This window comes from Mauremys mutica, chromosome 2, assembly GCF_020497125.1.
Source record: "Mauremys mutica isolate MM-2020 ecotype Southern chromosome 2, ASM2049712v1, whole genome shotgun sequence".
Taxonomy (NCBI): Eukaryota; Metazoa; Chordata; order Testudines; family Geoemydidae; genus Mauremys; species Mauremys mutica.
The window spans coordinates 220,500,453-220,522,863 of NC_059073.1; the positions used below are offsets into that span (position 1 = coordinate 220,500,453).

The following is a 22,411-nucleotide window of genomic DNA, read 5'->3' on the forward strand; positions in this document are numbered from 1 at the left end:
GTGTACCACACTAAATAATTCCTCTCTTTCCTTGGTGCTTACACATTTAAGGGTACGTCTACACTACGGGACTATTCCGAATTTACATAAACCGGTTTTGTAAAACAGATTGTATAAAATCGAGTGCGCGCGGCCACACTAAACACATTAAATCGGTGGTGTGCGTCCACGGTCCGAGGCTAGCATCGACTTCTGGAGCGTTGCACTGTGGGTAGCTATTCCGTAGCTATCCCATAGTTCCCGCAGCCTCCCCCGCCCCTTGGAATTTCCGGGTTGAGATCCCAGTGCCTGATGGGGCAAAAATCATTGTCATTGTCGCGGGTGGTTCTGGGTAAATGTCGTCAGTCACTCCTTCCTCTGGGAAAGCAACGGCAGACAAGCATTTCACGCCTTTTTTCCCTGGATTGCCCTGGCAGATGCCATAGCATGGCAATCATGGAGCCTGTTTTGCCTTTTGTGACTGTCACCGTATGTGTACTAGATGCCGCTGACAGAGGCGATTCAGCAGCGCTACACAGCAGCATGCTTTTGCTTTTGCATGACAGCAGAGATGGTTACCAGCCATACTGCACCATTTACCAATCCATAAATTGGTAAAAAGATGATCATGGCTACCAGTCGTTTTGCACCATTTGCTGCTGTCATAAGTGCCCCTGGCTGCTCTTAGCCAGGGGCGCAAAAGCCAAAATTGGGAATGACTCCCTGAGTCAATCCCTCCTTTTTGGTATCTAAAAATAGAATCAGTCCTGCCTAGAATATGGGCAAGTGTAATAGAGAACCACTGTATCAGAGAGCACAGCTGCTCTGTGTCAGATCCTGCAGAAATTATGAGCTGTATGCTATTCACAGGGGGTGCTCCTGCAACAACCCCACCTGTTGATTCCGTTCTTCCCCCAGCCTTCCTGGGCTACCGTAGCATTGTCCCCCCACTTGTGTGATGAAGTAATAAAGAATGCAGGAATAAGACACAGTGACTTGTTAGTGAGAAATGAGTGGAAGGCAGCCTCCAGCTGCTATGATAGTCCAGACAGGACAGTAAGGAGTGTGGAGGAGAGGAGCCCAGCATCCCTCTGCTAGTCCAGGGGTAATTGAATCTTTTTTTTACACATGAAGGGTGGGGGCTGACAGAGCTCAGCCCCCTGTTGCTATGATGACGATGGTTATCAGCCATACTGCACCATCTACCAGGAAAAATTAGGGCCAGGCGCCCTTGATCGACCTGACGGATGCTAGTCAGCATGGTTACCAGCCCTTTTGCACTGCCCCATGTGCCAATAGGCTGATGATGAGGATGGGTACCAGTCGTTTTGCACCATCAGCCACCCATGGCGGGGGGGCGGGAGCAAGGATGTTGGTGTTCAGTGCTGCAGCATCGCGTCTATCTGCAGCATTCAGTAAAGATAGGGTGACATGTAAAAGAGTCAAGAGAGGATTGTTTTCCCTTTCACTTCTGGGGGTGGGTGGGAGGGTGCGTAAATTGCCGAGCTATGCCCTGACCCACCGCGGACACTGTGTTTGACCCTAGAAGCATTTGGAGCTCAGCCAAGAATGCAAATGCTTTTCAGAGAGACTGCAGGAACTGTGGGATAGCTTGAGTCCTCCAGTCCATGAGCGTCCATTTGATTCCTTGGCTTTCCGTTACGCTTGTCACGCAGCAGTGCGCTGAGTCCCTGCTATGGCGTCTGTCTGGAGATTTTTTAAAAATGTTTTTTAATTCGTTTTCTGTAACGGAGCGCTGATAGAACAGATTTGCCTGCCCTTACAGCGATCACGTCTGCATGGTCCATGCGGGAGCTCTTTCTTTATTTTGATTTTTAACTGCATCGCCACACGTGCTGATCGGAGCTCCACGCTGGGCAAACAGGAAATATTCAAAAGTTCGTGGGGCTTTTCCTGTCTACCTGGCCACTGCATCCGAGTTCAGATTGCTGTCCAGAGCGGTCAGTGGTGCACTGTGGGATACCGCCCGGAGGCCAATACTGTCGATCTGCGGCCACACTAACCCTAATCCGATATGGTAATACCGATATTAGCGCTACTCCTCTCGTTAGGGAGGAGTACAGAAACCGGTTTAAAGAGCCCTTTATACCGATATAGTGTGGACGGGTGTGGCGTTAAATCGGTTTAATGCTCCTAAAACCGGTTTAAATGCGTAGTGTAGACCAGGCCTAAGATATTTGCAGACTGCTATGTCCCTTAAGTTGCTGCTTTTCTACATTAAAAATACTTTTTTCATTATTGTTTATGTCATCAATGAGACATACTAATTCATCAATGACATTATTGTTTATGTCATCAATGAGACATACTAATTCCAAGTAGAATAGCGCTGGGGTCCCTCCTGTATCTCCCCAATGGTAAGACATACCTTGAAGGCATGAGCTAGTAGTCCTAAAGGTTTCATTTAAGCAGTTCAACTCCAGAACCATCTAATGTCAAGAGAGCACAACCTGCAAAGCAGACTGATCACTATCTTCCTTTCATTCATTGTATTGCTTTTTGCTCTCAAAGGCAGAGTCCATTCCGGGATTTCAGGGCTTGTTAATATGTTCACAGCTCAATGATTGTGTGTGTGTAAAATGAATGGTTACACGAAGCTATTTTCAACCATTTTTCTTCCCCTCCCTCTTTTCCCATTGCCCTGTCCCCATTCCCCACACCACCTTCCTTTGGCTTTCTGTTTACCTAGTCCCCTCCTAACCAAAACCCACCCAAAAATTTAAAACGAACAAACAAATTGGGATACTAACATCCATGACATGTGCAGGCCATCACATGATCACACACTGTTTGTACATTCTATCCCTTTGCCCTACCCTGTGTGTCTGTCTTGTCTATTTAGACTGTAAATTCTTGGGGCAGGGACTGTCTAATAATCTGTGTTTGTACTGTGCCTAGCACAATGGGGCCCCACTCGTGGTTGGCCCTGAGGCACTACTGTAATAAATATAACAATAACAACTTCAGAGGGTATGGCTGAAGATCATGTATGGAAACTGGTGACCCTTTTCAGGATATAATGTAGATTAGTCACTATGTGCTGTACACAATATTTCTAAAGCATTTTAGTATCCACTCTATGTGTTTTAATATAAAGGAGTTTTTCTAAGAGGTACGTGCCTATTGCTAAGTGATGTGCATGTTTTTTAAGAGAACACTTTGAATTATATTCTCAATGGCCCCTCGTATTTTCTATCGGGGGCACTTTTAGTAACAATAAATAGCATGACAGCAAAGACGTATAGGTGAATTTAGCCGCTGAGCACTCAAGACACCTGAAGCCTGTTGAACACATTTGGCTCATATAGCATCAGATTTGCAGTTATGAAAATAAAATGTTTATCAATTTCTTACATTTTAGCCATTATTTCAATGCTTTGATTTGCATTTGCATTATCATTTCTCCATATGTCAATTTAACTTTTTATCACAATCATCTAGGGGCCAGCGTTCTTCCATGAGAAGAGGCTTTAGGTTGGGCTAATCCTGCCTCCAGTAAAGGCCATTAGCTGATGCATCAGAGGCAGGCAAAGAGTCCAACCGATGTACCTGTTCATTTGTGCAATGTTGCAGATGTAGGTACTGAACAAATACCTTCAGAATGTTCTCTGTATGTTTCATTGAATCAAAAACTGAATCCACATTATCTGTGTTTGTGCCCCTTTTCTTTTCCTTTTCTCTGAATTTCCTGGAAGGAATGTTTGCAGAAACAAAGCACGTTGTAGGCAAATACTATAGTGTAGAATGCTCTTAGAAAGTGAATGCTTAGCTCATAAATATGGCAGTCACACCAGGAACTGGATTTTAAGAGTTCTGCTCAGCCAGTAATGGAACAGAAACATATCATTCATGTGACCCGTGGCCAAATTTTTCAAACTTGGGTGGCTAAATGTCGGTTCCTGAACCCATATTTAGGCATCTGCATAGAAGCAGCTTGCAGTCAATGGAAGCTTAAGGTGCTCAACACTTTTGAAGAGAAAAGGGAGATGAAAACCATGTAATGGATTATTTACTCAGCTCTAATTTAAAAATGTCTTTCCCTGCTATCCCCAGCTGGTGATCATATTCTGAACCACAAGAAACTATATCCCTTTTAGGTTTTTTTACTTAGCTATTGTGACTGCAAATGTTATTCATATCAATGTCAATTCTATTTTTAAACACCTTGCTCACCTATTTGTCTTACGAGTATCTGGTAGCAGCAAATTCTACAGATTGATTAGCTGCTGCATCAAAAAGTTATTTTGATTTTAAATTTGGTGACTTTTAATTTCATTGACTCTCCCCTTGTTTATTTCAAACTATAGAACAGACTAACAGGAGCAGCCAAGTGGCTTTCACTGCACTATTTGTTATTTTACATCACCCTTACAGAGATTAGTCTACTCCAGTGGTTCTCAAACTTTTGTACTGGTGACCCCTTTCATGCAGCAAGCCTCTGATTTCACCTTAAAAAAACTCTTAAAAATATATTTAACATCATTATAAATGCTGGAGGCAAAGCGGAGCTTGGGGTGGAGGCTGACAGCTCACGACCCCCCATGTAATAACCTCACAACCCCTTGAAGGGTCCCAACCCCCAGGTTGAGAACCCCTGGCCTAGTCTTTACCTATCCAAACAGATTCATTTCTTTCTGAAAAAACCTGTTTCCCAAAATTGCACGATGCTGCTAATCATTTTCATTTGTCCAGGACCTAGGTTGAGAAAATGGACAAGGGTGATCTACTTAGTACCAACTTGAACCATACTTTAGCTTCATTTGCTATTGGCCCAGTCTTGTATTCTCCAAGCAAACTGAAACAGTCAAACAAAATAAAAGAGCTTCAAGATTAAAACCTGATTAACATCAAAATCAAAAGATTGTAATGAAATGTTGCTCCTATAAATTGTCAGGGACCACATGATGTACTATTAAAACAACAGACAAGATCTTTTTGTAACAAAGCTCTGAACGTTAGTGGAATTTGATGACATCATAGAGTATTCATGGCCAAAGTATGTGCAAAGAAAATTGATGATTAAAAAACCAAACAAACCTAACAAACCAGTTATTCTATTGAGAGCCTTTGGTGACATTGTAAATCATCAGTGACCATATAGTATCCAAAGGAAATAACAGATAAGAAACTTGTAACAAGCTTGTTGTTCCATTGAGAGGTTCTAAAGATATCATCAAGCTCTAGTGGCAACAGAAATAGCTAACAAAGTAAGAGATAGGAAATGATGTACCAGAATAACACGCCTGTTATTCCATTGAGGGATTTCTGGTGACATTGTAAACCATGAAAGCAGAGTTAGGATGGTTTGCAATATCAACAGAGCCCTGAGATAAACTAACATCATTTTTATACACAACTGATCATTTTATACATAAGTATCCAGAACAATTAAACAAATGTACAGTTTATAAAGAAAAATCAAGAGCTTGTGCTGCAAGTTTTGCTTATTTTCTTTTAAATAAGCAAGCAAAAGCTAATACGGCCCGGCTGAGTGTGAAGAACAATTAAAAAGCACAGTTGAGCTAGCAGTTTCAGTCTAAAAGCTGGCTTCCATTCACTCTCCCATTGGCATGGCCCCAAAAAGTTTCAAACGAAACAGGGCTATACTGAAGCAATTTCAAAACAGAAAACAAAATGGTCAGAAAACTACATCTGCATAGGAGGGGTGAGAGATGCTGCCTCAGGATGTGGGATGTAAATGGAACCAAAGCATCACCTTAAATGCATGTTGGAAATAAAAGCAACAAGGTAATGACCATAAAACCTCCGTCAGGAATGAGCTATACAGGGGACATATATGGCAAATATTTGTTTCCTTTCAAATGATAGATGGGTGCTGCTGATGGCTGAAAGTGTCACTGCCAATGTAAAAGGAGCCCCGCTGTAAGTCCTGAAAGCTGTGATCAGGCTGCGCAGTTTTATTTTTCTAAAGGGTTTTTATATTGTTTCCACTCAAGCTATCAATCATGACTTTTATTAAACTGCAAAACAGACGTCAGATCAATGGCTGTGTTAGACACATTTTGAGTGACAGGCTGATGATGGAACAATTCCAGCATCCATATATTATTAAACACACACTTATGCTATTCTTTCAGTGTTTCCATACAGAGCGGACCTACTCCCTATGCTACCTCAGTAATGTATCATTTGAAGGGAAGAGCTAATTGTGGATAAATATTATATAAGGAAAATGAGGCTAGAATATATGCCAAGGTTATAACAAACTGGTAAAGGAGAGGAACATTCAGGGTTAAAACCAGCTTTCTATCCTTAGGTTAAGCCTTGGGCCTTCCTTTTTAATATACCAGCAGTAGCTGAGGAGGGATTGTCAGCCTTAATCAGAATTTTTAGGGTTTTCTCAGTTTTGTCACAATTGTGACATTATTTAGGCCTAGATTTCCTTTACTTGCACAGTCAGCACACCTATGCAAATATCTCTTGCTATTTTTAAGTGAAGAGGTATGTACAAAAATATATATAAATAAGGCTGAATTGTGACCTCTGGGATATTCTCTGCTCAATTCCTGATTCCAGGCAGATATGTGCAGGTGATCCAAGCAGCACAACTACCATCAAATTTGTCACTATTGTCAACTATATTTTCAATGAGTATTGAGGTTCAATGTGGATAAAGCGCAGAGCATGGGGGGGGAGAGGGGGAGGCGAGAGGGGTGAAATCTACACCCACAACTCAGGGTCATGGTGTAAAGCTGCTGTGGAGCCCCCCTCAGTAGTCTCTTCCCCCCAAACTATACCTGCCTATGGGCTGGAGTATTTGCTGTAGCTCTGTGCTTTCCATGGAAGGGGAACTGGGACCAGTGGATCAGAGTAAACAGAGATTTACAGTCATTCTCCTGGCCCACCACCACTATGGCCTTACATGCAATACCTCTTGTTACAGGAGTATTCTGTATAAGAGATATCTAAACATATGTAAATAGTTGATCATTAATACATAACGTGCTAGTGGATGGTGCTCATGAATATGGGGTATCTTTCCTGGGTTTTTAAGACCAATAAAACTTCTTGTTGTTCACTGCTTATGGTTTCTTGTACTCATCAGTTTACATGCAGCCCTTTACACTACTTGGACTCAGTGACAAGATATTTTCCATAGTACATAGGGGATGCTAGTAACTTCAGGGTTGTTGTTTTCCCAGCAGGCATCAGGCCAGCCCTTAATTGGAGCTCAATCAATCCAAAGAGCCTTATGCTGGCCCTCTACACCATGGGTGAATTTTCCCCATACTGTGGATTTGGCTGCAGAAGGGGTTGCAACCCTGCATTTTGGAAATGCACAATCCTTAGTGAACCAATGGCTTGGTTCATGTTTGTAGCCAGGTTTAGAGCTAATTCTTCACTCAGGCACACCCTGGATGGCCATTTTGCCTGAAACATGTTTTATGCTGGTTAAATGGTTTGTCTAAGGAAGTAAATGTATAAAAGACTTTTAATAAAAAATCTTTGCATATTGGAATCTCTTAGATTAAATTGGGACAGATTGCTGCTGACACGAAGCAGAATTGTTTATGACTTTTTGGCTTGTTTGTTGAAAACAAGCTGGTTGAAAGATATCCAGTGACTATAGCACCCCGTTGCAAACTTTTAAAGGACAAATTTGAAAATATGAGCACAACAGAAATTTTTAATTGATTTTTTAGATTGATCATAAAATGTGATTCAGTTCTGATAATCAGAGTAGCGTTCTTTTTTCTAATAGGCCTGGAGTTGCCATGGTTCATGGCCTGGGATTCATGAACACTGGTCTAAATAAACTAAAGAACCTTCTCAAGCTTCAGAATGCTAGAATATTGCTGTCAATTAATATCGCACATTCTACAGGCAAAGGTATCATTACATAAAGACTATCATAAAAGGATATAAAATGACTCATACAATGTAATAATAGGAAATATAATACATCTGGTCATGCAACCTGATCCAATTACAAAATAGCAACCAAAAGGAAACTAGCAGTGGTTTGGTGTTAGCGTAGATCATTAGTTGGGAATTTGCTGGTTTTATATGAAGACTGTTAGAGGAAAATTTTCTAAGTCATCCAAAGGGTTTACATCTGCACGATTCTCTCCAATGTCAATGAGAGACAAAGGGCAAAAGTCCCAAGAGCTGGTTCAACATACCCTTACTGCACTTTTAAAATACATGTTTAATTCACTCAGTAAAATGGATCTGTCATCAACAAACTCTAAAGACAACTAAAATGCATCTGGGCATTCTTTGCCAGGAGCTATCTAACTGGCCAATCAAGGCTTCAATTTCACATACAGATATTCTTACTAGCCACGGTAGCCTCCCTTAGGTTCATGTGTCCAAGGAAAATAAGAAGAATAGTGAGAAAAGCACTGAGATCATATTTCTATTTGTTTGTTTATTGGCTGAAACATATAAAATAGATGGCAAAGAATGATGAACCAACATATTCAGGCATCCTGAGAGATGAATAAAGTCTGATATATCAACAAAAATAGGGGAAAAAAACCACTGAGGTTGGAATTAACTTGAACCAGATCTGGAAGGAAAGATGACACAATAAAGTATGTAAAGTAACGGTATAAGGAAGAAACAAATATGCCATATGCCAAAGAAATGACTGCAAGACTCATAGAATGAACTACTGTGTCATATTAAAGATGGTTAAATTTTTCCTTTAGTTAAAAAAGCTTGTAGTGCCATGAGTGAAATATTAGGAAAAATTCATATAAAGAGTATACTACATCTTCTATGTAATGTTAAAAATTAATACGCTAAGAAAAAAAAAGGAGCCATGGAAATATTAAAATAAAAAGAATGAAGTACTGGAAACTCAAGTGAGTGGAAATGACCTTGAGAACTCAGAAATTAATAAAACATTTTGTAAAATAGAAACGATGTAGCATATTATCTGAACTTACCGTTCCTGTTGTGCCCAAGGAAAGGTGATTCATCTGTTGGGTCAGAGGGCCCATCATGCTTGCTGGCTGCATTGACATAGTGTGGTCCATTGTTGGCGTTATCACAGCACCCTGCAAATACATATGATTTCCACCTCAACATTTATTTTTTTAGAAAGTCATCAGTTTTCTTTAAATGAATGAATTTGGCTAATGCTTAATATTAATCTTAAAAGAGACTAATATATCTGTCATGTGAAATATATGTTGTTCCCATTGACAACCAAGACACATATGACTAGTGAGGGTGTATTATGCCATTTCCAATTAAATGTCATTTTTGGCTTCACTGCTTCTAACAAAAACATATGGTCTGTCTATAGTGAATGCTACTGTACATGGCAAAATGCCTGTCATTTACATTTTCCATATCCTATATGGAACAATCTTACTCAGAGACACCACACATATGTCCCCAATTTTCCCTGGCTTTTAAAACCTTCAGTCCCTGATATATTCAACCTATAATGGTAATTAACTTGGCTTTTTCAATTCCTCTTAAGAACCCTTGTTTGTGACATTTTCAAGGTGATTAAGCAAGACTAGTTGTTGACAACCCTTACGGGAGCAACATCTATTTTAAAAAATACACATACACAGGTTTTAAATGCATTGCACGGCACCAAAAAGATCAATAATAAACAGGACACAAGGTAAGGCAAGAACAAGACCCTAAATGAGAGAGAGAGAGAGAATGCCAAACAGAGAATTGTTAGGGAGAGCTGCTCTGTAATTTTCATCAGCAATCAAAGACCCCATGTCAGTGCACTCATGGCTTTGCCCAAAGCTGCACACGGCTCCCTCCGGAGTTCCCAAATGCAAAATTCTACTCCCTGGGTGGGCTAACGTAGGTGTCTCAAGAATGGTATGAGTTGCTCCTTTTTCTGCCAAAGTCTGAACATATTCCATTCCTTGTGTTCCTTAGTAAGGGATGGACAAGGCTCACAAACTTGGTAGACCACAACACGGGCTATAAAGATAATTAAGCAAGGGTAAATAATGTTTCCAGCTCTCTCTCAATATGAATTCCATAGTGCACTCTGTGTGTCTGTGAATACATTGTAAAAACGTATTCAGACACACTATGAAAGCCAGTAAAAAATGGGGAAATTTTTTGTGACATTATATGAAACATTTGTCTCCTTTCTTCATCAAGATATTTCAAAGTCTGAATATTTTTGACCGAGATCTATACAGGGGAATTCAGCATTAAGGATAAAAACCCCAATAATTTCTAAAAGCCATTGTCATAGGTTCTCAAGTGACTACCTCACATTTATTTTGCACGGTTGGAAAACGTTTCTAAGAATGAGAGTGGAGGTTAGGTTTTCCATATTTTCAGCTGCACATAAAAAATAAAACAATTAGGGGGAATGCCAATCAACTTGTTCTGTCCTTGCCAACATTATTCTTTTATGCTTATGTCTGATTTGAGAATCTCACTGATTCCTGGACAAGTTTGTTTTAGTCACTAGAGAAATGCAACAAATGACTCTATACGAAACATAAAAATCTCCAAAGAATAGTTGTGATATTCCAGTATGAATTCTAGTAAATATCAACGGGCTTATTAGTGTGCATGTTTCAAATCCTTCTTGTTTGTGCCAATTTTTGCTTCTTATTTTTGGCTGCTGCATTTAGTATTAGCTTAGATGAAACTACGATAGAGGAATTTATTCAAATTAACTGCAATAGTGCCACTATTCACCTTGGTTGGAACAACTCTCTCAAAATCAGTGTTTCTACAAACCTTCATCACAGATATTTTCTTCACCAGATCTTGATCTTCCCCTCCTCCTCCTCACACATAAAATGATATTATTTTCCTTCACCCTATTCTATCTTTAGCCCTAATTGTAACCCATTTTTTTATTATTCTTTCTACTAACAAACGTCAGAGAATCCATCCTTAGTAAACCTTTTGGGTGTAAGATAAGCCCATTCATCAATTAATATGAGATTCAAAGCAGTAGCACCTTGCTCTAGGAAACTGCATTTTGGCCAGGTGTTAGGCTTCACGTAGCCTGGGATTCCAGGCCCGCTCCTGAACTTGAGATCTTGGAATATGTGTCCCTGAATCTGAAGTACGTTATTTGGTTATAATAAGAATTCATGAAAATATGCAATTATATTCGGAACCCAGAATCAGGCAATTTTTGTGTGTCAAAACACTAAAGCTTAAACTGAGTTTAACAGAAAAAAAAATATCCTAGGCATCTCTGCAAGCAGTTTTCTCCTTTGCCCTGGAGACGGCCTATTTCCTCAGAGACATCAGTGATGGATGATTTTAGCTCCTGACTACAACAGGACATGCAAAAATGCACATATGCATTCCCAGAGCATATGTGTGTGGCTGATCAATTAAAGCCCTGTCTGGCACACTGAAAGAACCGACTCTCAACAGTAGTAGCAGCGGCAATTAATTTGGGAGGGTCCCAAGGACAGTAAAAGCCTAGCTCACCTTTCTGATATTTCTGTTGCAAAAGGCATGATTGGAGGAACTTGGTTTGATTACAGATGTGGCAGACTGATGACTACTCCAGTGTATAAATTCAGGAGCCTGGCAATCAAGGATGGACAGCAGCAAGGAAAGTGTTGTAATTTAGTATTGTAAATACAAGTGCCAGCCATGCAGTGGAAAAGTTAAGTAGAAAATGTTTTTTTCAGTAAGCAAAACACAGTTATTGTGAATAAATTATTTTAAAAAAATATAGGTCTTGGGGAAAATATATATCCAATAAAAATAAATATATTTGGAGATAACTGTTTTTTTTGTTGAAATTACTGGTTACTGAGACCATAAACGTTATCATCTCAAAGTTTACACTGTCCAGCACACTAGAAATAGGGGTGGGGCAAACACAAGGATCTGTAGCTTTCTGATCATAATTTATCAGACAGAGACAACTTAAAGAGCTTGAAGCTGACAGTTACCTAGAGCAGAGAACTATATGCATTTGCCAGTCCATTAATTCACCAGAGTTTGCAGAATCCTCTTGTGATCACGTAGGAAAAAAATTATACTTAATTAAGGAAATACTGTCTGGTTGTTAAGACAACACCAGGTCTCCAAATCATAATGCATTTCATAAAAACATGCTGTCAAGTCCATTTGTATCCAACTTATTTAGCTGTAGAAGGCAGCAATATCTCATGTCAGATATTGCCACTTGCATGCAAGGTAATTTAGTTTACTCACAATGTACAGTATGTGCCCTCTCACGGGCCCTACTTGGCTAGTGGCAAGGCTAAAGGGAACATGTTTTTCATGTTAACATCTTTGGATGGCTGAGTTTACTCAGTTTGTAAATTATATAGAAAAACACCTTAATATGCTGTAATTCTATTAAAGGCCAAGTCTAGTTAAAAAAAATCCTGCAGGTAAATTAATGATGAAGTTTTTACCACTGTCTTTGCCAAATAAAGTTGCTAGTGCCTGCCAGTTACTTAGGTTTGCTCTGCTGTCTCTAAGGATTAGATTTTCACAGTTTCTGCAGGGAATAGCCAACATCAGCATGGAGTAGACTGTCAAACTGTTACACTTGTCCTGTGTGTCACACATGGAAAGGGACTTACGGTACTTAGCAATTTTTTAAAGACCATTTCAACATCTTTAAAGCTTGATTGGTAATTCAGTGAGATTTACGGATTTTTCTTCAGAGAATTGCCTGGGATCCCAATCATAACTGTTATTAAAGTACTTCAGATAAAACTGCATACTTCAACTTATCATGGAAATCAACCGCCTGTGGGCTGGCAAGGCTGATGGGTGGGACTAAAATGTTTTTTGTTTGATAACAAAATCAAACAAGGGAAAGCATTTATGTCCTTCAAATAATGAAAAAGGACAAAGGGTTAGTTGTCTGGATTTGTCAAAGGAGCAAGCATTCCTGATAGCAGTTTGACAAACAATTCTACCTCCCTGTGAGGGGATGAAAGGGGATTTGGAGAGTTTAAAGCTTTGTAGTCATCTGTGACCTTTGGTTTTCCAAATAACTCTCGCCTTGGGATTCCTTGAACCAGAATCATTCTAAATTACTAGCCTCCATCAGAAATACCACAGTATTAGACACTTAACAATGCGTACACAATTTTCTCACATTTATCCTAACACTACTGTCTCTATACACAGGCTGCATGTATATCTCATGTATCCTATACACAGAAGCATATATACTAGATAGACAGAACCAGTCACAAATCATGAGGATTTTTTTATATCATAGCACGCTTTCTGTCCATCTTGGGTGCCACTGATTGCATGTACGGTTCCATTAGCCCAATAGCTAATCACCAACATGTGAGCAGCCACAAACATGAATCATTCTTTTAAAAAATATGCAGCAGACGGTGAGACCAAGTACAACATTTCAAGTATGCTTGCAAGGTATCCAGAACCAACTCATGGCTCCTGCAGTCTCAGCTAACACACTATGGGAAATCAGTTTTTAACTGGACATACCACAAGGCTATTGGGCAGTCCATTAATTGTTTCATACATTATATATCCCCCTCAGCTAATATATCAATGCTCATCTCTTTCTTTGACAGCAATCACTGCTTATCCATTGAGAAGACAGATAATGACTTCTCTTTCAAGTCTCCAAGCTTCTCAGAGAAATTAAAATTATGTTGAATGACTCATCTATTGATCACCGAAAGAACCTTTGGTACTATCATTTAAAATGCACTTTCAATGCCTAGAACACTCTGGCAATCTAGTACCCTTTTAAAGTTGGCAAGATATTTTTGGCATGGGGCCTATTATGCAATGCTGCCAATATTGGATTAGCTTTACTAGAAGTGGGGATTATAGAGTCAAATAATAATGAACCCCTGGCAGATTCAAAAGAAAACAGAGTGCCCACTGAGGATCACCATGTTACTTCTCATACCAAAGCAGTAAGAACTTACTTCTGTTCAGATTTTTTTTATACAATTGATTCTCTTGGTTAATGTATTGCTCTGTGTGTGTGTGTATATATATTTCTATATATACATATATATGTATATATACACAAATTGGAGAAGTTCTACAGAAGCTCAGACTGGATTATCACAACAGTCCCTTCTGGCCTTGGAATCTAAGAATATAAAATTGTGCATACTTTTTGACTTTGAAAAAGAACAAATAAGAAAGAAGTACTTATACCTTAGTTACCTCAAAAGATGGATTATGCACAAATAGTAAACCATGGAACATCTAGCAAGTAAGAGTATAAGAAAATGGATTTGTGAATTGGCAAATAAATGTACTATACAGTAGTTACTGGAATACATAGATAAATTAATATAGAATAATATCATTCATAAAGTCTGGAGAAAGGCTGGCTTCAGAGATAAAGGCGTATCTCCTATCAGACCATCTGTTATATGGCAAATAAGCATGAAAATAGAGGCTAAAACAACAAGTTGTTTACTTAGCACTAAAGTGTGTTTTATTTAACTATACACTCCATGGGGCACATTATGATTTCTGCTATTTTGCTGTAAACCTAGAGTAATTCTATTGAAATATGAATTCCTCTGAGCTTTATTCAAAATACCCTGTTCTTCTATATGGCCCTAGGGTCCATAGTCTATGAACACATCGTCCATATAAAAGGAGAATATATTTGTCAGAGATATTTTTGTTAATTTATCATTTACAGACTGACTTTAATACAGACATATCTTTCTATGGAATCAGAGAAAATCACAGGAGAAAGTTAAATACAGAGCTATGATATTAAGTAAATGATGCTTTTTAAGCAATTGTCAACATCAAATGGCATATGCAGTATTATTTGTTATGTTGGTTCAGTGAAATGCATCCACTTTGAAAAACAGCGAGTGACTTAACAATAGTTGGATGATGCATGTTTAGACTGGTGGGCAAGGATGGCTAGTTAGTGCTGGGATTTCTGGAGTAATGAGCTATACTAATATTGTCTGCTTTTTCCTAGTGTTGTGAGACTGATGTTGGATTGGAAATACAATTACTGGCTGGAAAGTTTTTAAAATTCACAGTAAGAATCTTCCTATTTAACAGGGTATTATCATATTACAGAGCGAGCCTCTTTACATTATCCAAGGTTTGTTATTTCTGGTGAATTTATTAAACTGAGTGAACCTATCAACTCTACTCATATTTATCACAGCAGGCATGTCTATCAAATGTTAATATTAAAAAAAAAGAGATAGATGCTCTAGGTTGTTTGTTTGTTTTTGCAACTGACTATATTTTGTCTGAGTATTGAATAAATGGTAACCAAATGTCTAATTCTATTTATCCTCTGTCTGTTTTGCTGGGTATGTAATTGATGTGTTATATTTTCCATAACAACCACCTCCCATATTTTTTGGAACCATTCCTCTGGTTTTGAATTATTTTTCTTTTTCCAATGTAGTCTAGTGTCTAGTGGCAGATGAGAGAGATTAATTCTTCATATCAGCTAGGAAGCCCCAAGAGGATTACCAAAGGATGATTTTATAGTAAATATCCACAATTTATGATAGTTGGTTACGAATTACTAATTTGTTGAGGTTTTTCAAGGTTGCCAGACTAGTGGAAAACTAGAGGTGGGACCAAACCACCTCAAATTTGGGAATGTTCAAAATCAGTTTTGGATCCATGTCCTTCTTTTGCTGTACCTCTGTGCCTTCTCCTGGTGTCTCAGGGCTATTTTTATAATGAGTCCTGAAACTGGATCCCCAAATCTGAATATTCCTGATCTGTGGGTAAATTCAGATTCTGATCTGAGCCAGATCTGAACTTCACACCTCAGTCAATCTATCACAACTTCACACCTTTGTAAAATTGAATATACTTAAAGCAATGTATGTGCCTCATTGTTTGTAATGGGGGTGTGCTCCCCAGACTGGCCCTAAGAAAGCTGAAGCAAAGTAAGCTGTCATGGGATAAGAGGGAATATCCTCTCATGGATCGGTAACTGGTTAAAAGATAGGAAACAAAGGATAGGAATAAATGGTTAGTTTTCAGAATGGAGAGAGGTAAATAGTGGTGTCCCCCAGGGGTCTGTACTGGGCCCAGTCCTATTCAACATATTCATAAATCCTGTGGAAAAAGGGGTAAACAGTGAGATGACAAAATTTGCAGATGATACAAAATTACTCAAGATAGTTAAGTCCCAGGCAGACTGCAAAGAGCTACAAAAGGATCTCTCAAAACCAGGTGACTGGGCAACAAAATGGCAGATGAAATTCAGTGTTGATAAATACAAAGTAATGCACATTGGAAAACATAATCCCAACTCCACATATAAAATGATGGGTCTAAAATATATATACTGGAATTGGAAAAGGTTCAGAAAAGGGCAACTAAAATTAGAGTATGGAACAGCTTCCATATGAGGAGAGATTAATACGTCTGGGACTTTTCAGATGACTAAGGGGGGATATGATAGAGGTCTATAAAATCATGATTGGTGTGGAGAAAGTAAACAAAGAAGTCTTATTTACTCCTTCTCATAACACAAGAACTAGGGGTCACCAAATGAAATGAATAGGTAGCAGGTTTAAAACAAAACAAAAGGAAGTATTTTTCACACAACGCACAGTCAACCTGTGGAACTCCTTGCCCGAGGATGTTGCGAAGGCCAAGACTATAATAGGGTCTAAAAAGAACTAGATAAATATATGGAGGATAGGTCCGTCAATGGCTATTAACCAGAATGGGTATGGATGGTGTCCCTAACCTCTGTTTACCAGAAGCTGGGAATGGGCGACAAGAAATGGATCACTTGATGATTACCTGTTCTGTTCGTTCCCTCTGGGGCACCTGGCATTGGCCACTGTCGGAAGACAGGATACTGGGCTAGATGGACCTTTGGTCCAACCCAATATGGCTGTTCTTAATTAGGCCACGTGAGCCCAAGCAGCCAGTTAAGCTGCAAACGGGGAAGATTTAGTCTGAATGGAGGGCACTAACTAGGAGAAAGCTCACTTTTCAGGGAACTGGCATGGCTTCTATAAAGCCAGGAGGCTGGCAACCATCAGGGAGGTAGCCTGCAGTCTCTCTCTCGGAGGCAAGGAAGAGGCAATAGGAACCCCTGAGGAAAGGAATAGGAACCTAGGAAGAAGGGTTTAGCTAGTAGGACTAAGAGAGAGGGATCTGACTAGCAAGGCTGGAGAATGAAAAGCTTAGAGAAGCAGTCCAGGGGTGAGAGCAGAAAACCAGATGTAGCCACAGACCTCAGCTGCTCACTGTAGAGCCCTGGAGTGAGGGCAGGCCCTGTTGTCCTTCTATCCCTCTAGCTTCATGCTGCTTCCCATGGTTTGACACACAGAGTTATGGATGATGTACAGATACCAATCCACTGCTAGCACTGTAGCATAAGAGGAGGTAGAAATAGCTGTATCAGGGGAGATGAAATTGGGTATGGCTAAAGCACTGAAGAAGGTTCACAAGCAAAATAATACTTACAGTGGAACCAATCAGTATATCTCACAGATGGGGAAGAACCAAGATGGTACTCTGTAGAGAATTCATTATTATTTGATGCTTCTATTGGAACTGAATAAATCATAGGGTTCATGATACCTGGGCGCTTGGTATCTTAGGGTAAAAGGTGCTTATGTCACCCAATGTCAAAATTGAACCAGAGGACTGCAGTCCTTACATAGAAAAAGCAGCAAAGAGTCCTGTGGCACCTTATAGACTAACAGACACATTGGAGCATGAGCACGAAAGCTCAGGACTCTTTGCTGCTTTTACAGATCCAGACGAACAAGGCTACCCCTCTGATACTTATATAGAAAGTAAGTTGTGGACTAATAAACCAAAACCATACACATAGAGAATGCATCTATGCAGTGGAAGTACTAAATTTTAAACCCAACAGGAGATGTCTGCAGCAGTGGGTTTTCAAGAGCCCCAGTCTGTACCTTTGCCCATACTGCTTCCAGGGGGGTTTCCTTGCAACCTCTCCCCTTCATACTCATCTCTGACAAGGAACTGTTTTTACACTAGTGATTCCATTCCCTTCTTCTCTCTTGCCACAGACAGGTGGACAAAGATGGCCACCATAGTCCTCAACATGTCTAGTCAGAATGAAGCCTAGAAAGATGGCCACCAAGGGCCAGCTCTTTAATCCTTTACTGAAAGAAGTCGGCACTTCCTGTTCATGCTATTCCAGGGATCCCAGCCTTGGGTTCTTAAAAAGCACAGAATCACTGGGCTTCCCCAAGGCCACTTCCTCTCCCTCAGTGACTGTGGCCCTCTGTCACAAATAAAAAATAACAACCTCCCAAATATGCACATAGATGATTATGTAAAAGACCAAAGCTGTAGTAAACATTTTTATATTCGTTTTTGAAACCACCGGGATTCTCCAAACTTTTACTATCATGTTTGTGGCTGCGTTGAGATGGGCCTTTTATCATCACTGTTTCACGCGGGAGTTGAAGAGATAATTAATTTTATTCTGTTACTTCCTGCACTTCAGTTTGGGCTGTTTGCACACAATTCTATGCTAACTTCACATATTCAGCAGCTATAATGGTGCTTTTCCTTTTTCCAAGCATGACAATCATTCACAAATTGACCCTCACAATCATCCTGACAAGGCAGGTGGGCATTAGCATTCCCAGCTGACAGACGGGGGTGGGGGGAACAGAGGTAGTGACATGTCCCAAGAGTGAGTGTCTCTGTATCAGATCAGGAATTGCTGAACCCTGGCCTGTGCTTAAACTAGTCACAGCACGCCCTTCTCTCTGTCTCAGATGTATTTTATATACCACTTATGCGTCAGGGAAGATTTAGTCCAAAGGTAGTTACGGAAGGAAATCTGATGGTAGACTGGACAAAATATTTTTGATTAAACTTTTCCATCAAAAAATGCTTTATCATCAAACCAAACGTTCCCAAAACCACACCGATTTTGATGAAAATTGTGTCAGGTGAGGGAGAGAGAACCTCTATAGGCTGGTGTTTAGGGCATAGCCTAACACATGAGGGAGCCAGGTTCAAATCCCTGCTCTGAATCTGGAATATTGAGAACTTCCATTTCATAATATCTTTCGAAAGGTCTCAGAACAAAAGCAAATTTTGAAACCTCAAAATGTTTTGCAAAACGGAATTGTTGTTTTCTGGCCAGCCCTACTAGATCATTAATATTGGATGTATGACAGGATGCTATGCTTGGCTTCCATTGTTCTATTTATGTTATGCATACTGTTGATCAGGACTATATTTCTTCTACAGATGTTTTTCTTTTGATTTCCTCCAACGTCTTGTGAACTGCAAAGGTCGTATCAAATTAGAGAAGGATCTTCTTCCATGTGACAGATGGCTAACACATATTCCACATACATGGGAAAGAGCATTCCAGCTGTCCTTGGGACAGGTTTCACAAGGAAGAGAATGCAATTTCCTCTATTAAATTAAGGGTGATATTCAGCTAATATTTCCTGTCACAAACAGTTCTGCTGTGTTCCATCCCTTCATGCACATAACTAAGTGTGAAAATTGAGTTGATGACATTACCTGGTTCTGACAAGGTGCAAAAGTGAAATTATTTGAATAGCACAATTAAATCCAGACTCAGCTTCAATGTTTAGCCTGAACTTTGAATCTCCCTCCGTTATTCAAACCATGACTTTTAGAAAGCCAAATGTTCAAAGAGACCCCAAGCCATACTCCATATTTTCACCTACAAACATTTGCACATCTAAACACTTGTGATTGTTCATACAAAGAAAACGTCACAAAACCCCTTTTGTGTGCAAATTTAGGTAACCATGCTATTTATTTAAAAACGTGTTCTTTAAAATGTAACTGAATTCTGATTTTTACAACTTTAAATCCATTATTTCCATTGTATACAAATATGTAAAACAAACTAAAACAAAGCAGTTGTAATATCTTTTAAAACTTCTTAATTCTGTGTACTATTTATTCAACAACGAGTCAGGGCTTCAGTAACCATACAAATAAAATAACTATTTCCCCAGTAATGCTATGGACCACTCATTAGGAAATGATCTTCCACTAGATCGGGGTGGGCAAACTTTTTGGCCCGAGGGCCACATCGGGGTTGCGCATTGGTATGGCGGGCCGGGTAGGGAAGGCTGTGCCTTCCCAAACAGCCTGGCCCCCGCCCCCTATCTGCCCCCCTCAGAATCCCCAACCCATCCAACCCCCCCTGCTCCTTGTCCCCTGACCTCTCCTTCCTGAGACCCGTGCCCCCTATCCAACCCTTGTGCTCTCTGGCCCCTGACTGCCCTACCCCCTATCCACACCCCCACCCCCTGACAGCCCCCCCCAGGACTCCCACCCCCTATCCAACCGCTCTCTGCTCCTCATCCCCTGACACCCCCTCCCGGGACTCCCCACCCTTAACTGCCCCCCGGGATCCCACCCCCTTATCCAACCCCACTGCTCTCTGCCCTGACTGCCCTCCCGACCCCTATCCACATCCCCTCCCCCTGACAGGCCCCCCGGGTCTCCCGCTCCCAAACCTCCCTGTTTCCCATCCCCTGACCGCCCCCCCAAACTTTCACCCCATCCAACCACCCCCTCCTTTCTGACTGCTCCCTTACCCAACCCCAACCCTCCCCCCCCCGCCACCTTACCAGCAGCAGGAGCTCGCAGCTGCGACACCTGGCCAGAGCCAGCTGCGCTCCCCACTCTGCCCAGCATGCGGCGGCGTGGCTGCAGGGGAGAAGGGGCAGCGGGGGCGGGGCTGGGGATTAGGCTCCCCGGCTGGGAGCTCAGGGGCTGGGCAGGATGGTCCCACGGGCCAGATGTGGCCCGCAAGCCGTAGTTTGCCCACATCGGCACTAGATAGTGCAATACAAAATTTTAATTTTTAACATTTTCAACTATAAACATATTGTTTCAAATCTGACAAAAACCATACTTCCTCATCAATGAACCTAAATTTTTTTGAGGTATCAATCTACCAGCCGAATGCAATATCACTGATGTAATACTTCTGAAAGCTTTATTTTGTGTCAAGATTGGAGCCTTGGGGAAAATCTGCAGAGAGGAGTCAGCCAGAGACTCCAGCTGGAAGGCCCAGAAGCAGCCAAAATGACGTGTGTGCGTGTTTGTGCAAAATGGGGCCCAGCTGGGGCCACCCCCAGACCTCTATCCACTTCCCCAGAACCCAGAACATTGTGCAAGGGAGAACCTTACTCACTCTTCAGGCACTAGGATCCAGGTGGTGTCTTCTCTTCCCTCCTCATCCACCATGTGGCCTTGGGGAAAATCTGCAGGGAGGGGTCAGCACAGACTCCAGCTGGGAGGACCAGAAGCAGCGAAAGCAGAGACCTTTAGACCTTCAGAGAACTTTCTACAGTTTTGACTGGATTTTCTCTGCCCTGTGCTGATTGGCTGCTTACTCCAACTTCTCCTGCACTCAAAGTCTGCTCCCCTCAGCTTCACTCCACACCTGCCCCTCTGATGGTAGCAAAAACCCAGGTTCTGATTAAGATCTCATTTATACTGGTGTAACTCGAGGGGAACTAAATTGAAATCACTTGAGGTACAAGTGATGTAAATACAATCAGAATCAAGGTCTTATTTTTGTGTCCCCACTCAGCAAGTATGCCTCTGTATAAACAGAGGGGGCAGATCTGCTCAGTAACCAGGTGCTATTTTCAAGTCCCCATTCAGATTAGAACCTCTCTTTAAGACATCTCCAGTTAAACCAGCTGGCATATTACAATAATGATGGACCTTTTGAAAACCTCCCTTGTACCGGAGGTTTCCAAAATGCTTTACAAACTGCTTTATAAACTATATGACCAGCTATAAATAGGATTTAGAAAGGGGCCTACTCTCAAAGTTCTGACATGGATTTGGACCTGCATCTGAACTTCCTTAATTCCATGTGTGTTCAGAACTGGAGTCACAGACTGGACCATTATAGATAAAGGACCAAAGAGCTGAGGTGGTTTGGATCATATGCTCCAGTTAAAGTCAAATCAGTAAGAGAATTACTTTATCAGCCATTCAAATGTAAACATATCTGAAGTGAAACACAAAGTGTTTAACACAAACCTACTTTGTTTCATCCTTTGTTTTTCAAAAGTAAAAATATTGAGGACTAAGGATCTGAAACCAGCAGGAAGTGATTTGTTTAAAAAAGGTGGATTTTGTTGCTATGTTCTTTAAATTATCATAGAAAGAAGTCTCAGGGCCTGATTCTGCAAAGACTTACTGCTTATTTTATACACCTGTACTAACTGAAAATGACTGAATTGATTATATTTTCCAAATGTTGTTCAAATAAAGTCACTCTTGGGCTGAGATCTTCCTGACAAAGTTTCAGTCTGGAGCACATTTTTACAGCTGAGTTGCTATTGCCCTTAAAAATATGAGTTCATACTGGAAAATGCTGGCAGCCTCCTTAACTATTGTATAGCAGAGAGCACAGCTGTAACATGTTAAATAACTTGCAAGTATGTAGGGGAATAGAATAGCAAAGAGTACTAGAACTAGCAAAGGGAGC

At 40.6% G+C, this 22,411-nt stretch overlaps 1 protein-coding gene across 9 annotated transcripts in view; it reads right to left on the reverse strand.

The window, feature by feature from the left end:
* Positions 1-22,411, reverse strand: part of RBMS3 (RNA binding motif single stranded interacting protein 3) — a 939,633-nt gene that overhangs the window by 33,066 nt on the left and 884,156 nt on the right. For all 9 annotated transcript variants that reach the window (XM_045008010.1, XM_045008014.1, XM_045008013.1 and 6 more), the window contains one exon: positions 8,916-9,026. In XM_045008010.1, coding sequence (XP_044863945.1) covers positions 8,916-9,026 — 111 coding nt within the window. The remainder of the gene's footprint in view (positions 1-8,915; positions 9,027-22,411) is intronic.